General features: G+C 41.9%; 2 protein-coding genes across 2 annotated transcripts in view; one reads left to right on the top strand and one right to left on the bottom strand.

Annotated features, from left to right (window-relative positions):
- dram1 (DNA-damage regulated autophagy modulator 1) overlaps positions 1-18,084 on the bottom strand; it is a 161,023-nt gene that overhangs the window by 62,529 nt on the left and 80,410 nt on the right. The gene's annotated exons all lie outside the window — the stretch shown is intronic.
- btg1 (B-cell translocation gene 1, anti-proliferative) lies at positions 9,290-17,288 on the top strand. Its single transcript, XM_061030098.1, has 2 exons — positions 9,290-9,757; positions 12,904-17,288. The coding sequence occupies exons 1-2, from the start codon at positions 9,613-9,615 to the stop codon at positions 13,293-13,295; spliced, it is 537 nt and encodes a 178-aa protein (XP_060886081.1). The 5' UTR covers positions 9,290-9,612; the 3' UTR covers positions 13,296-17,288.

Here is an 18,084-nt window from a genome sequence, read left to right as displayed (position 1 = left end):
AAGAAAATGTGTTTATTTTCCAGGCTCATAACGGCTGAAGTGAGCCGGAGTGAAGTCTAACTGTATATCTCGCAATCTACGTTGAACTGAGACTTGCAGAAACATGAACGGGGCTAGTCTGTGATGTCAAAGACCTCTATCAGATGACGATAGAGGATGATTGCTGATAGCTTCTGAGGTTTATTATCAAGCAACGATATAACAAACATAAACAGTCTGATGTTAGCTGAGTATATTGTTAGGCAAAGCTTTCTTAATGTTAGCTATTTATGATTTTACACCAATATTGTGGATCTATTTAAATCCAACTGGTTTTACGGGGGGTATTCAGTATTAGAAGAATGTATTGTCTCTCTTCCGCTATCCAATCAATAAAGGCTTCTGATTTTTTTTTAACCACCAATAATCATCATTTTCACTCCTAGCTTAGCGTTAATCTAGGATGAGCACAAGCAAACAGTAAGCCCCCGTGTAGCTCCTTACACGGTAGAGTTTTAGTTCAGTTAGTGTGAAGTCTCTGTCCCCGATAAAGTGAGAAGAACATGATGTATGTAATATTCATCGAAATCTTACATATTTATATCTCACACAAACGTGCCGCAGTCACAGTCAGACACCGTGCTATATGGCCTGCTCAGTGTGGCTACTGTACATGTGTATTTGAGTGTTTTTGAGTGTGTGTTTGTGTGTGTGTATGAGTCAGCCCTAGGGCTTTGAAACTTTGCCATTCCACCAGGGAAAGTCTGTAAGTCACTTCACGAGATCATGCAACGTGCCACATGCAATATGCCACATACACACCAGCCAGTCAGCAAGTGTAGTCTCTCTGCTCGGATGCACACACAGCATATCTAATTTTCAGAAATGAGGCCAACTAAGGGGCTGCATCTGTTTAAACGCTTAAATAAATCGAGCTAAGATTAAAGAAGCATGTAATGCTAACCAAAGCTACTGCAAACCTGTAAGGAAAAAAATGGGGATTTACTGCCAGCTTCAAAACCTGCCTTTGATTATCAGGCATGCTAATAATAGCTTTATCAGCAGCTGTACCAGGCAATGCTAAAAGCTTATTTTAGAACGCTTATAGTCTCCCAATGACAACGCTACATGCTAATGATTAGCAGGTATAAAGGTTGCCATTTTCTCCATCTTAGCATGCTAAAATGTCTTTATTAACATCTAATACAAAACACAGCTATAGAATAAAAATAAGGCCAGATGATGCCACTAGGTCAAAAATACATGGGATTAACAAAGTTGTTTGTAGAAAATTTTAAAGCAAATCCTTCCAACAGATTTAAAGTTTTGAAATTGGACCAAAGACTGAAGTAGTAGCCAACCAATAGCCCAAACATTTTCAAGAGCCATGCAGCTAAAACGGCAAAAATGTGCTTTAAAAGTATTTTTTTATGATGAAAGATGTTCCTTTCCTCCTTATCACCATCACCATTGTTATTTAACGTCTGCTCCTGTGCGATATTTTAAAGGCTTTCTAGGCTGGTGCGATGTTAACCCTAGGTAGAGCAATTATTTGTTGCTAATCTACTGAATTGGCTCTATTCATTGTCAGGATCTAGCATGTTTAGACTCACACCATTATGCAATGGTACAGGCTGGACATCCTTAAAAGGTGATGCAGATCATCAGTAAATAAGTTATATGCAGCAGGTGTATCTGATATCATGGTAGTGCAGTTTGGAGCCCAGGCAGGTGGAATATAGCCGCTTTGAACGTACTGGAAGGATCCTTATTACAGACTCTCTGAGACCACCATGAGACCCAAACAACATGTGGCCTTAACTTTAAGTTGAAATCTAGTTTGGATGTTTTAAAATTCACCAGTAAATCAGTCCACTTCAACACATTGTTCTTGACATTCACAAATATATGAAAGTGTTGAAGGGAGCGTTTTGGAATCATCTTTCAAAACTGGACTTGGCTGGTCTTGGCAGGTCGCTTATGGTCTCAAATGGCACTGCTATAAATACACCCACTAGACACACTGTGGCATACAAGCTGTACAGGGTTTATATTGTTAAACTCACAGATGTCTAATGACTCGCAGTGTGTTAGTCTTTTCCTTTTGCGGTCAAACTACTGGGATCGTCACTTGGCATACCAGCTTCATGTTTGAGCAGAACAAAGAAATGAATAATTTGTTCATCAGTATGCACAGCTGCAGACGACTTTAAACCTTCCAACTTAAAGCCAGTGCATGCTGTGCATTTTGTCTTGCAAACAACAGAACATAAATAACTCAAGATGGAGCAGGAAAGCCATGACTATTAAAAGGAATAATGGAAAATGGCTACAAGGGGGAAAAGGCTGTATAGTGCTTATTCCTGGGCAGTTCTGCTTGGAGGATCCATCTGGTCCTCAACTTCCAAATGAATTAAGTAAACAAAGAGAAAGTTAGATAGAATTGGAAGTAGGAAGAGATATATAAAATACTTTGTTGGAATAAAGAGCTTCCTGAGGCAGTCAGCTTGCACGTTGCTCCATTTTTGTGAACAAGTCATAGCCAAGCCACAGCGCTAAGTCCAGTGGTAAGGGAGGCCGGGAGAGCTTCCTGCTTGAATTAACATCAGCAGAGAGAGAGAGAGAGCATCATGGAAAGTTTGTGGTTTTCTCAGATGATTCCCTTCCTGGTGACCGAGGATCAAAGTGGGAAGGAGCGTAGAGAGTTCCTCAAACTTGTTTTTCTGAAAGGTGATTACCCCGTCTCAGCCACACCCTTACACACACAGAGCAGTGACATCATGTGTGTGTGGGGACCTCAATTTCCATTTCGGGTCATTTTAGAACAGTCCACTTCTGCTTTTTAATGTTGCCTTTGTTGACATCTTTGTGATAAGCACATTGCCAGACAGTTGCTCTTTGCTCCTCTTAACAAACAGGAACTAGCTGTTCCAGTGAGGAGAACATATGATAATGTTTGATACTAGTTTATTACTTAATGGTAGTCTACTTGTGCTGACCCAGTTCAGTAAAGGGATTAATACCACTTAAAAATACATCTGCATTGAGTTAATGTACCACATTTAATGGATTCAACATGTCATTATGTCACTGCTGTAAGAAGGTGTTCATGTGCATGTGGAATTGTTGCATGAAATGTTGTGTTTTGTATGATCTCTTTTTATGTACTTTTTTTATTATCTTGTAACTGCAGCACAGAGTCCAAGACAAATGCACCTTTGGGGGCAATAAAGTAGTTCTTATTATCTTATTTAACACTTTCAGACATGCATGTTTCTAACTCCAAAAGTAAACTTTCCCGGAGGTGAGACAAACTGTGGTTACAAATGATAGTTATTAGATAATGGTAAATGCTAACAGTAAACAAACAGAGAAGAGGTAAAGTCCTAAGTCAGCAATGACGTATACAGTCATGTCCAATGCTCTCAGTTATACAACAATGTCATCTACATAAAGTTTTCCTAAATTAGCTAAAATAAGGCACCATGACAGTTTACCAAAGCTTAGTAATACATGGTAACATCAGCCACCATGGAATCTTGATTCAGTTTTGCCATTTTAACCACAACATAGCTCAAGTTTACAAACATTAGCTTACTTTATTCACCATAAAGTCCTGGTGCAGTAATGCTATATATGCTTAAACTGGTGCATGCTCATTAGCTCGCATGCTACGTAGGTCCATTTATCTTTTTGCAGCCAAATCAGAAGTGTGTAGGTACTTAAAAATAATAATAATTAACTTTATTTATATAACACTTTTTAAAAACACACAGTAACAAAGTGCCTAATATAACCAGGACACTCTGACAAGCACACAAATCACATAAACCAGCATTCAAACACAAACAGGTAAAATCCACTAACAGCACATTTAGGCAACCAGGAGCTACGACTGAAGCACCTTAGCCCGCTTTGTTCAGTTATGTGCTGATGTCCTGCTCCAGGCATCTTATCATAAACCACATGGTTGTGGGCCTTGTCGCCCAGGGAACTAAGAAAACAGACGCTTGTTAGATAATCATCACACAGAAAGTGAAATTGTGTGATCACCTAAATGTTGCAATGTTTGATGGATGGTAAGAAAAACAAATAGATGATTAAAAAAGCAAAGTCTGACTTATATGTGATGTGCAATCTCATGATATTCTACTCTCTCTCTCTCTCTCTCTCTCTCCTATTCCACTTTGGTTTTTATTTAAAAAAGAAAAGAGAGTCCCAATAATCGATACTATTGAATCAGAAAGCAAGTGGAAATGACACCAAAGACTCTTGTTAAAATGGAATCAGCACAAAAGCAAAGTGTCCCAGCCCTGATAATCTTTATTAGCTTTGCATTTTTTGCTAACTATAGCCTACATTAGCCACCAAGATGCTCTACCATTAAGGCTGCTGCATCCAGATCCATGAGCATATCTGAACAATGATTCTATTACTTCTTGGGGCTATTATTCTGTCCTGTAGTCTAAGCCAGCCTTGCTTTTTGCTTTTTGCTTTTTGCTCGGCCAATCGAAGTCAAAGTGTCTTATTCATTTTAAAACAACCCTGAATGCTTGCAATGGATCGTTGATGCATTTACTTGTTAGAAACATTTTGTAGCTTGTCAATGAGAGGCTAATTCTACCAACAGATGGCTCAGGACACAAACATGCTACATGTGTGAGGTCGTCACCAATCCCAATGACTTCAGTGTGCGAGGAGACACACTTCAATGCCACTGAATCTGCCTTCAGGTGATAAGACAGATCCAGCCCAAAGAGAGAGAGAGAGATAGGTATCTGTGAACGTTGAGGGAATGTTAGTCAGATCTGCGTGCGTGTTTATGCGTGTGCTAGGATCATCAGGGGCGTTGTTTTGTCTCCTGTCTGGATGAATGCTGCCTCTGTTGATTTAACTTTTGTATGACCTGCAGATGTTAGTGTCTTTGGTGGTATATGTGTGGGTATGACTCTTTGTACCCTCGTGTTCATCCAAGTGTTTGCATACAGGCCATGTGTGTGTTGGTGTGTGTGTTGGTGTGTGTGTGTGCGAAAGAACAACGTGTTTGGAAAGACTCTGCCCACGCTAGCAAGCCGCTAAGGTCTCCCTCTCTTCAAATCCCGACCTGACATTCTTTCCTCCACTGTAGTTCACGTGCGGTTTCAAGATAAAAGCCTCCATTCATTAGTCTGACTGAGGGCCCGACATACGACAGGATACCCCACCCTTGTCTGGCAACAAGCAGGGCCACATTTTACCCAGCGCTGGTGGCCCTCACTTTAAAAACAAGCAGTGGTACAGGACTTTTTTTTTCTCTGCAGTCTTGTGTGGGTTTTCGTTTCAGGTGCACTCTGTCCACAGTGTGTCTTGTACTTTAAATATATCAAAGAGAGCAGGAAGGTCCGGGGCTTTCCAGCTTTAATTACTCGCAAACGCTCAGTCTGTTGTTGCGTGTACTTTCTTTCTCTTTCCCTTTTATCCTATTTGACTTTTATCTCCCCTGCCGAGCTGACAAAACTCAACCACACAACCCCCACACACTGCCTGTAATGAGGCATTTGCCTGTCCACACAGTGTTGTATGTGTGTGTGTGTGTGTGTGTGTGTGTGTGTGTGTGTGCTTAGTTGCAAATCTCCTACTTGCTCCATTGCTGCTGCTGCCGCTCTCCCTGGAGGAAAATCCTGCAGGAGTAATGGAGGTGACAGAAGCTGACTTCATTCAGCTGCTACAGCTGTGTTGGTGTTTGTGAATCATCCCCACACCCTGGTGCCAACGTTAGTCACGTGAACGTATTACAGTGTATGTGACTTAAAACCATCAAAACATACACAGATCCTTTTATAGCCACTGCTGCATAAACCATGTTCCCACTGTGTCTCACTATCCTTAAAGCTCCTGTGAGAAGTTTTTAACCGGTTGTGAAAACGACTCAAATTAATGCAGATGTTTTTTTTTAATGATCTACAAAAGCAATCAGGATCATCAGGAAGATACCTCATCATTTATATTTATAGACACTTTAAATGTCTATAACTGCTGCTGTGGGGTAGGTGTTCGACAAGCATGCTGCAGAAACAGCATTTGTTGACATTTTCCAAAGCAAATGGAAAATATCTCTAGATGAATGATACATTTGTCTGTTGAAGGAAAGCCGGATGATACACACTTAAACCTTCATAGCTCAAAATCGGCAAAGAGATAAGAGGTGCTCCTTTGTCCACCGAGGGGCGCCATGGTCAACTGAAACTGAAAGTCTCAGGAGCTTTAATCCCAATGTAATAAACACATTCCTGGCTCTTTCACACGGCCTTTATGGCTATCTGGGAGACTAATTGGCTCTCAGGTACATCTTTACTCCCCAATAAACAAGATTTAGACTTTGATTTTATTGTCCTAAATGGTCAAGCAGTGTACAGGTTTGACAGCAACCAACAAATAGCAACAGCAGAGACAACAACTTTATACAATACACAAAAACACACAGCTGATTCAGCGAGGTCCGTTTAAGGGCACAATACGACAAAGAGAAGCTAACAAAGTGTGAGTGAGGACAATGATAGCAATTTGGATATTACTGTAGCCTTATTTTGGCATAAATACGAAAGCTTGGAGTATGTGTTGGACATCAGAGACGTATACAAACCTTCAACAAAAAGAAAAGCCAAGTTTTCGAGTTACTTCCTTTGTGTTCTTTTGGACAAGATTCTCACATTAGCAGACTTTGGAGGTTTTTTTTTTCCCGACAAATGCAACAACTTTGACGAAAAATATGAAGAATTGATAGTAAAAGGTGCAAATGTGTCCGTTTCTTCAGTGGTTAACATTGGCCTCATATGACGGCCTCACTTCAACATTATACGTATTAAGTCAGTGACACTTTGCCTCGTCCAACACCATATCCCACACCACTGCTGTGAACATTATCAGAGGCAACGTGGGAGTAATGTGAAGAGTCACAGCTTACATGTGAAAATCTCTAGATTAAGGTAAACCGATATGACTTGGGTGACGGGAAATTCTCGACTGAATTAAACCTCAGCATGTGCAGAAGTAAGTAAGTACGTGTCAGTCTACATAAAGTGAAATAGAAATGTCTAAACCTTCTGGAACACACCGAAAAACTCTGCACTATGACATGAAATAGCAAGTTGGTGCGTAACCGTGGGTGAGACTGTGACTGTGTTTGAGGTTCGTACACCTGTGTGAACTTGTATGGATTTGTGTGTGGACATTAAAAGAGCTTGTTGTACAGACTTAAACATGGATTTACATTTAGCTACATTATTTCTCCCACTGAAAAAGCTACACAAACATTTGATACAGATGTTTAGACTTGAAATGAGTTGTCGCTGGATGAGTTGAAAGAGGTCAGTGCGATTCACCTTTTCCACTCTTTATGGACGCACGTGTCCATATATTGTGTGTCCTCCTTCTACACCTTTAGGTCAGTAGTTGAGCCAATCAGTTTGTTCCTGCTCAGTTTGATTGCATCATGATTGGAGCACTCAGGGGGTTCATCGTAGCTGTCTCTGCAACAAACAAAGCACACATTGCCTGTACTTTTCCACTGATTTGAATGAGGACATAGGGACCATACCCTGAAAGGACAACAGATCTCACTGCTTCCTCCCACAATTCAACTGAGTCACACAAAGAGTTTCTCATTCTCATATGCAAATAAACACCCTCGGATGTGCTCACCTGCACACAGACACACATGTACTCTTAGAAAGAAAGAAAAAACAGAACTGATGAGCTATAAGTAAACAGTCTGTCTTTCTCTTCCTGTCTCTTTCTTACCCGCAAACACACACACATGCACACACCTGTTTCCTTGCCACTGTTCTTTGTCCTGACCTGAAATATGCTGCAATAAAAACATGACTCAAGACATAAAGACTGGTGAATAATCCACCAACCTGTCTGGCTAAAAAAAGTACTTTAGAAAGTGTATTATTGTATATTCAGGCCCATCCAACTAATAAGGTAAATAGTGGAATTGAGGAAACACAGATTTCTTTAACATACTCACATTACCCTTTTTTATTTTCTAGTTGTGAACTGTTGTGAAAAATTTGAAAATTTGCTGTAGGGCATATGTACATAGAAACTTGAGGCTTTTGGATTGAAAGCTTTCTAATGAATTAAGTTGTATTTGACAAATTTGGATTCTTAAGATAAAGTTAGAGGTAAAAATGCTTCCCTGCCACCTAAGCTTAATAAATCCCTTTAAATTAGTGTGGGGGGGGGGGGGGGGGGGGAGCATTGTCATAAAGCTGAGAGCGGAGAAGTGGGGGATGACCTTTAACAAAGGCCTGCAGCTGGTCAGCATGCTAAACTCCAGGGCCGACCGGACAACCTGTAGAAATGTCTCATGAACAATGGAGAGGAGGAAGGCTATACTGCAACCAACAAATTGTATATGAAAACTGAGTATCATAACAAGGTGGACTTTTGCAATTTAATATAGCATTTAAGGCAATTATAATCGTTTTTAGAATAACAAAAAGGTAAACAATGTTGCCGGTAAAGGATACTTAAGTTTCTGACAAAGGCTGTACACACACACAAAATAAATCAGTCTTTTTAATCAGTAAAGATAAAGATAAAGATAAACTTTATTGATCCCCCGTGGGGGAAATTTGTGCATTACAGCAGCTCCAGAAAACAGGGGACGGGAATATAATTATTAAAAATAAAAATAGAAGTTAAAATCAAATCAAACATATTTACATCAGTTAAATAAAAAAATACAATAATGTAAAATTACACAGTAAACGTGTGCAAATCTTTTTTCTGGACCTTTCTTCTTGAGATACTGAATGCTGCTTTCTTTATGAAGTTTGCAGTATGGACGCTATTGGCAGAGAACCAGAATAGCTATGATGTGCTCTGTTTGTTTCTGTAACGTTTTAGGCCTAAATTGCAGTACTTTTTCTTCCACACTTTGTTTCGACTTTATCGTAATAAAATATCCCGATGAGGCATAGTTTCGGTGTTTTACTAATACTTTTTTTTTCTGTGGCGGATTTCAACTTTTTCGATTATGATCGAGGGAGCTTTCCTTTGTTTTCGTTTGCTTTTGTTCCCCCTTTTTTTTTTTTTTTTTCTCCTCCAGGCCGTGCTTCCGACTGCCAGTAAACGCAGCACGGTTTCATGCTGTGTACCTCTGTTTATTTTCAGAGCGGTGACGTGAACGCCGCACTCCTCCTATATGTGGCTCGTCAGACGGAGGCAAGGCCAGCCATTGGTGAGCTGTTGTTGCTGTAGCAGCTTGTGACGGTGCTGTTGGGGGAGGGAGGGGGTGCTATAAAAACCCGCTCCCCCACTCCGATAGCTTCACTCTGGAGGAGGCAAGTAAAGAGGGAGGGCTGGCACAGCGTGGCACCGAAGGGACCCCCCTAACCCCCTTGTATTTACCAATAACAGGCGTCTGTTCCCAGCACTGCATCGTCCTTTTTACGCGGACCATATTTGAAAAACAAAGATTTCCCTCTACCTCGACGAAATAAATGCCAAGAGAAACGACCCAAGCGACAACAGATAAGGACTGCTGCTCGGAGGTGGAGGGAAAAACGATTGGTTGGACAAACACGTAGAGGGGAAAAAAAAAAACAACAAACGCGCGGGTACCGTCGCCGTTGCCTTTTCTCAATGCATACCCTTTGTGCCCGAGGAACCATGAAACCAGAGATCAACGCCGCCGTCGTATTTCTGACGAGATTTCTGAGGGTAAAAGGACACGTAAACGATCGACAGGTCCAAACATTCAGCCAAAGCTTACAGGACATTTTGGCAGGTAAGGAAAAAATATTACACACAAAACACACATTTAGATCCTTTATTTCACAAACTACACCCGCCAATGTTTTGTTGCAGCGTTATGTGCACCCAATTCAGCTTCTAATAAGGTTTGAGGATGATTCAGAAGAAGCCGTTCTTTGTTCTCCCCCAACTATCACTATCAGCGTTGCCACCGCGCATCGCTGTTTGCGCACGTCGAAGAGGGAAAAACAAGTATAAACACAGCGAGGGGGCCCCAGTCGAGGTTTCGTCGACGATTAAGTCGATACAATGTATTTTTTTTTTCCAAATAAGAATTACAAAACAAGTCGTTAGTTTTGCGACTTTGTTTATAAGAGGCAGCAGAAGAAAAAAAAGGGGGAGTGGAAAAATTCGCTTGGCTCAAACAAGGAAGTGCGCCTCGGTCGATAACACTCACATAGAACAGCAGAACATCCCCCAGTGAGTTGGTGGAGGCTTGACAATTACGTAATGCATTAGGCGATAAAGGTTGATAACGGAATATGTCCGTTTTAAGACCCATTTTTTTTCTTAATACCATAAAGGGACGGATTTTCCCCCCATTTCATTCAATGCCAAAGATTATAAAACGCGATTTGTGTCTTATTTTCCAGTGACACCATAATCACAAATTGGTTAACGTATTTGTAGACTTTGTAACGCAACTTTGTGTAGACGCATTGTAACTGTACCGCTGGTTACCATTCATTATAATTGCATACACCAAGTGCCAAAAAAAATACTAATAAAATCTGGATTCATCTTAGAAAACCGTTTTTTTACGTTTTCTTAGTTTTAATGCCCTATTAAATAAAAGCAATAAAAGAGTGTATTTTAAAAAAAGAACATTGCAGCTCAGGGTATTGTCTCTCATTTCCTGCTGTAAACACATTCCAGTCGCAGGCCTCTAAAGCTGCTATACATCTGCCACACTCTGTGAAGCCAGCACATAACAGCAGATGACCTACATTTCTCCCATAAGGAGCTCACTAATGCAACATTCCTTACTTTTGGGGGATTTAAAGGATGCAAAACGCGATGAAATGAACCAGTCTAACACATGCAGAACGAAATATTAACTTTTCTTTATTTTCTTTTAGGTTTTGTCTAAATCTCATGAACAATGGGGTGCGAAAAGTAGCAGAAACTAACTTCGGTTGTAGCTCCGAGAAACTGCAAATTATTATCTAGGGTCTAAAAGCCAATGCAAGACGTGATGATGTGGGTTTAAAAGCGTAAATGTTTGTTTATTTCGAACTGTGTTGAAAATTGTAAACGTCTGCATGGACTCGATTCACAATGTATGTAAACAGACAAAAGTTTGAGGACTTGAATGGAGTCTGCCGTGTGGCCTGGTGTGGGGGAGGGGTGTTTTGGTCGGTGCCTACAGGCGGACATTACACACAGCAGTACAGCAAAAGCAGGAGGAAATGGAGGGGAAAATCCACTGCAGCAACCCCAATCCATATTTATTAGGATAAACACAAATATTATATAAAAATAAAACTCTTTAATTTTCAAACTGGTATAAAAATGTTTTTGGTGTTTTGGTACTGGTTAAAGCCATACTGCCGAAATATTATCACGTTAAAAGGAATATTAAAAAGTATAGAATTTCCACAAAACATGGAAGTTAAATGTAGTACTCAGAGAGGCCAGAGCTCCTTTGTATCTGTAGAAATCAACAATAAATCACGGTGTGCTTGCTACAAAGCAGAGAGCGTCTTATTTGCACAAAGAGGTGGGTGAATTAGCAACAGTGACCAGAAACCTCAATAGTTGTGTAAGGGTAGTTAGCAGGATTCTGTTTCTTCCGGTTTAACATCAGCAGCGTGATATGCTTGTGGTAGAATGTGAAATACCCAAACACAGAGAGGCCCAAACAGGAGCCCTCTACATTTTTTTTTTTGCTAGTGCTCGAGGTTTACTCGATTACTGGATCAAACAACCCAGTTTCTTTAAACTCTTTAAGGTTACATGCACACACGTCTGCTTACTTTTCTGTTTGCTATATCCTCCCCCCTCCTCTCCCTGGTTTTTAAGAATAGGCCCGGCTGAGCTGATCCTTTCCCAGCTGCTCCAGGGTTTGTAGGTAGTTGGCTGCTTTTGTGGCTCAGTCTGCAGCTGAAAGATCATCCAGCCCCCACGAGTGCCAGCCCCTCCATTAGCTCAACAGAATACGGCCCCAAAGTGATAAGACACAGGGTGGGGAGAGGTGGTGTTATTAACCTCTGAATGCATACAGGTGGCCTTCGGGCCTCAGTCTGAATGCTGCCCTGCTTCACTCTGCTTGTTTTTCAGTGGCCACAATAGGAGTTCAATATGGATGAGCCTTATCAAAGTAAATAGCAGTGGGTTGGTCTGTTGCCAAAAGCAGGGAGGTCGGTTAATAAAGAGAACAACTCTCCTACAAAGCTTTTTCTAACGCCAAAAGTGAACTCTCATGGAAAGAGTGAGTCTTATTTTACTTCCTTGTACACTCAACAAAAACAGTCAACAGTCTAATTTTCCTCTCATCATCTTAACCACTAAAATGCAGCATGAAGCATGCATCGAGTGGCGTCACCCTGAATCACTGGTTTCGCTGTACTCGAAAAACTTCCACACAGACGAGAGAGAGGGGTGGGGGGCGGAAGACAACAGCAAAATAGGATCCTGTCCCTTTAAGAGGCGGGGCTAAACGTCCCAGATGGCTGGCTGGGACTTGACACTTTTGGGTGTTTTTTGTGCAGCCGTTTATGGGAGACTTTGTGACACTGACGGCAGGCACGGGGAGAGATTGTGCAATTTAATTGCCCTCTTATTGTCACGTAGGCCGCTGGCTGCCTGTTTATGGCTGCTTATCAGGGCTGTGAGCAGGTGGTGATGCTTTTCTTTACAAACTTGTTCGACTGTACATGCCTTCTGTACTTTAATTGGCTAAGCGACAAACAAACCAAAAATATTAACTCTGTAGTTAGTGAAATAAGACAATATGATTCCTTTTATATCAAAATAATTATATTTTGGGGGATTTCTCAATAATATTGTCCATAATTAACTCGTACAGGAAAATCTTTATTCTATTGTAGAGGATGCACAAATAAGTAAACACTGATATGGATCACGCTAAATTCAATCATTCCCTTTCTCTCCCAACAGAGCAATACAAGCACCACTGGTTCCCAGACAGACCCTGCAAGGGCTCAGGTTACCGCTGCATCCGCATCAACCACAAGATGGACCCCCTGGTGGGGCAGGCGGGCCAGCGCATCGGCCTGACCATCCAGCAACTCTACCTGCTGCTTCCCAGCGAGCTCACGCTGTGGGTCGACCCTTTCGAGGTGTCCTACCGCATTGGCGAGGACGGCTCCATCTGCGTCCTGTACGAGTCGCAGCCCTGCCCCCCAGGGATGCCGATGACGGCCGCCGCCAGCTCCCCCTCAGGACCCAACGGGACGATGGACAGTCACATCAGCTGCAAGGACGAACTGATGGTGCTGGGCAGAACAAGTCCCTCCAAAGCCTACAATATGATGACTGTGTCCAGTTAAAGAGGCGCGTCGTCACAGCCGGCCTACTTTTTCTGTTCAGGGTCACGCCGTGGCTGGTCAGACCACGTGACCAGACCGGGGCGAGCCTTTTTAAAGCTAAGAATATGAAATGAAATAGTGAAAGAAGAAAAAGGAAAAAAAAAAAAAGAGGATGTGGCCTATCGTCCAGGTGATGGAAACCTTGTAGGTTTGATCTTTTTAACCCCCTCCCCCTTTATTATCATTTGTTCTGTTGTCATTGGATCATCTGGGCACTCCGGCTTTGTGGAAATGGAATTGTTGGGGCAGCTAAACCAACCAGGATTCCCCAGGGGTACTGGTTCCATCTACAACCCCCCATCCCCACCCCCTCATAACCCTCGCCCCTCAACTGTAAACAGCATGGTGATCGGCTCCATCTCTGAGGGGGGCTATCATTGACTTTGCACTTTTCTTACTCGTGGTGACTATAGGTACATGTTCCACACACTAACCCAAAAACACCAAAACCTCAATTTGGACAGATTTTTTTTCAACAGGAAGTACCCTTTGAATTTTCACAAGTCCTGTGGTTTAAATAATTTGTTTTGTTTCCTGGGAAGGTGGGGAGTCGAAGTTTAGTCTGAGCCTTTTTACAATCCATACTCAAGGTAAAGAAACAACCAATAAGAGCATCTCTATTTTCTATAAACCCCCTTTTTGGACCACAGGGAACTCTGTTTCTTTATCTTGCAGCAGGAAAAGGGCTTTCAGATCTGACTTCTCCCCTCCCCAGTTTAACATCAACTCTGAGCAATCAGATAAATCTCAACTGTCTCTTGGCCTGTAAGTAAGTGGAATGTGTCGTGACACCTGTTACCTATGGATACCAGCGTGTCCTGTTGCACTGTTGCCCTCCCATCACCCATGTATGTGTAGCTTTTCCAGGGGAGGGCAAGGGGACCCGTCTCCACCCCCCCTCCCCTTAATTCATGAATGTTGTTGATGTTCACAATCAGGTTCTTGTGTTGTCGCTAACTGCGCCTTCTTTTCCTCCCACCACTTTGTCGGCTCCCGCATCACCAAAATTCAAAGTGTAGCAAAAAGGGGGGGGCCTATTTAACCCAAATTTTTGTGGTCATGTGGCCCTGTTAGAATTGACATTGAATGCACTTTGACGTTAGATTGTGTGGGATGTGTACTTCTTAGAGAAAATCGCCTGCATTCCATCCACTCGAATGTCATCTTTTCACACCGTTTTTATTGCCCTCCTCATTTTTTTTTTTAGCCGTTATGTTCATACCGTAGCTCCCATGTTGGGATCTATTGAATCTGTCTTTTTAAAAAATCCAGCGTGTCCAACTCTGGATTTCAAAACCCTCTTTTTACACTGTATTTGAACATTTCAGAGCTGTTGATTTGTAGGTGGAGAGTAATTTTTGGTGGTTTGTTAAGAAACATTCTGTCATCCGTTCACATGGCACTGTTTTCGCTCTGGCACGATGCAGAGCTAAGCTGTTTTCCCCCCTCCACCCCAGACGTACACACACACACACACAGATGGTGATTTGTGTTGCTGTTAGAGAGAGGAGTTAGTCAGAAAGGTCTGGACTAAGTGATGACTGTGTGAGACTTTGGCCAAAGGGAGGTTTGAAGCACAGACTGTTGAGAAATTAACTTGAATTTAAAAACAACCCCAGGCCTTGCCGGCCTTCTATTTCATTCACATTAGCTCTACTTAGGGTCTTTTTAAAGGGAGAGACTTGTCCTAATGTGTGCATTGGAGGTGCATTGCCTTACGAAGACCTCATTGTCATGAATTTTGAGTCATTCGTGATTTTTAAAGTTTTATCAGGCTCCTGTAAGCCAGCCTGGTTCGAAGTGCTGCCCGGACCCTCGCTACCAGAGGAGTCTCCTATCCAGTCTGGCAGCTTTAACACCCTCCACCTCCCTCACCCGTTTCTCGGGTGGGGGTTTGAGTGCCTCAAGTGCCACATATCACCCCTCAGCTCAGACCTCCTGTTCAGCCAAGCCAGCACGCTGCTAGCAGACCCCCTGTGGATGCAGGTAGACTTAATGTGACACATATCATCGTCCATCAGCGGGGGGGGGAGGGGAGCTGGGTAAGGAAGGCAGGGAGATGGGGGAGATGTGGTTTGAGAGAATCGGGGGGGCAAGGGCCGGACTCTTAATGTCCAGGGCAGCTAAAATCCCTCCAGCCCCTCCGATCTCTGGACCTAGTCAACACCCCTATCCCGACCAGAAGCCCTCGACCCTTTCCCTCAGCGGTGGATACAAAAACCAGCACACGCTCATGGCGTGCTCGAGCTACACTGGGGGGGAACTAGTTTGAAAAGACAAGTTTGAGGGTACCAGGCTGTTGTTGTTTTTTGTTTTTGTTTTCATCTCACTGGATTGCAACTTTGTTTACATGCATATGAAAGGATTTGATGGCTGTCTGACGTACCCCCACTTCACTCCCAGTTCTGGGTCCAAAGGGGTTAACAGGAAGCCGGAACAGATGCTCGGCCGGCTTCGGGTGTTGTTCGGGCCTTAGCCTGCTGTCACGGCAGGCTGGTTCTCCGCTCATCACCAGACCTATGGGTGTTTAAGCTCCCCTAAGCCTGAGAGGATCATGGGTAATAGAGCTATAGCCTTTGACGCACTGCAACCCCCCCCCTGCCCCATAACCCCCTTCCCATGCTCTCTGCTGATACTCCCTTCAGCAATCTGTGAAAAGCATTGATTCCACGTCTGAAAAATGGAGAGTAGCGCGCCCACAACCTTTATTTTCATTCTCGAGTTTTGTCAAATCACATTAACGTTTTTTCCGTCAAGTGACAATGTTTTTGAGATTGGTCTATATTTCGGGTGCGAGATAATCGTCTCGTCTCACTTTTTTCTCAGTGTATTTTTATGGTCACAGTGGTAGATTTCCCTCATCTTTCCACCCTGCCATCCCCGTTTTCTCCCCTTCGTCCTCTTTTTAAGAGAAGCCCTAGTTAGTCTGGTGATCTAACCCACTTTTTTAACAGACCTCGATTTTAGAGCTACAAAAATGAAAACCCAAAACCGCCCTTCGTCACCCTCTCAACTCCACTTTTGCCACCCGAAATGGTTTATTCCTCGGTAATATTGATGATCTAAATGGCATCCATTCAGCTTGTGCGCACATAGATTACAGAATCGTTGTGAGAGTGCTTTGGGAAGTCAAGAGGTAAATAGCACATAAAATGCACTAAATATGTCAAGTTGAAGACGTGTGATATTCTTTTTTTCGAGACGCGAGGAGTCTCTCCTGGAATGTATTGCCAAACTCAGGCCTCGGACATTCAATAAATACCCTTGTGGAAAAAAAGTTGTGCATGTTAAGACATGAAACAGGAAGGGAACAGCAGTTTTGTTGTTGTTGTTGTCGTCAAAAAATTGTCATTGATTAGTTGAATTATTGCCACTTTCACATTTGAGGTGTTTTACATATTGTAGAATGTATTGTAACTGTACAACAAATGGTAGAGTACATAACATTACACATGGGAAGTGCCAATAATTGCTATCCTGAGGTGTTTTTAGATGTATTCCTTTTTTTGTATTTCATCTTTTAACATGGATAACGCTTTTTTCGTAAGTGAAGCCATTTTGTGATGGGAGTGTTGGCAAGGACCAAAGTTGTTTTGGTAAAAAAATATTAGTTTCCATGATCTGTAAGTGTAGACGTATCCTTTTGTTCTTTTTTTTTTTTTCTTTTTTCTTTTCATATTTTTTTTTTTTTCCTTTATTTTCTATTTACCTACAAAACCAGAAAATAGACAAAAAAATCTGAGCTTACCCAAGAAGAAAAGCTGTCTATCTTGTGATCTCATGTCAGTACATCTTTATCGTGTTCAGTTTCTTTTCCTTGGGTATGTTGTGATGAACTGCTGTAAATTTGTACAGTTCATGTAAATTGATTGTGCGGAAGTTGTACAGATTTCTATATTTTGGAAGAAAAGTTTTTTTTCTCTGTAATAAAAGATTTCCTATCTTGGCATCATATATCCTGTGAGGTGTCATTATTTTACCCATTCAAGGTTATACCATCAAAGAATGCATAAATCACTACATTTAACCGACAAGTCTTGTGCTTCTTTGTGGTTTGCTGAACGAGAATCTTGGCCTGTGTCTTGTATATCAAGAGCTACACAAGCCTGATTGCTGACCTTGTGAGATTGGAATTTGACCCCTTGCTTGAGAGCTGAGTGAGCCATCTGTACAAAAAAAAAAGAGACTTAAAGTCAGCAACTCTGCTGCCAAACAACATGTGTGCCTCTCTTAGAACAGTAAACAGCACTTAGTCTATAAACAGATTTTAAGTCATGCTTTCCATAAGCACATTATTTTAGCGCGTGTTTAATTTGTTTTAGAGAAAAAAAAGGGACTCTTAATGGTGCAATCATTTGGGGTTGAAGTTGTGGAACTCAAACTTGCACACTCAGATTGCATTATTGTAAGAAATGTTGATAGAGCTCCCATTTATTTTTTTGGTTTTACTGTGGAACATTTAAAAAAAAAAAAAAAAGAAGCCGTTTGCTGCTTTTCCCCTAAAAGGATTGTTGCCTGCCCTGATCAGCAAATCCAACTACCTCACGTCCAAATGCACATGATGTTTTCAGAAACAGAATGAAACTCCCAATCCATTATCCAATCATCCAAAAAGAGCTGCCAGTGCTTCCACTTCTTAAATGATAGGAAGTGACAGATGGTACATTAAGCCAGGAATCTCTCAAAGACTGCCAGGGCCCTGCACCGGTATACACACAACATCACCTCATCATAACCAGCTGACTCTGCA

This window comes from Labrus mixtus, chromosome 22 (genome assembly GCF_963584025.1).
Source record: "Labrus mixtus chromosome 22, fLabMix1.1, whole genome shotgun sequence".
Taxonomy (NCBI): Eukaryota; Metazoa; Chordata; class Actinopteri; order Labriformes; family Labridae; genus Labrus; species Labrus mixtus.
This window is presented reverse-complemented; position numbering and strand designations above follow the sequence as displayed.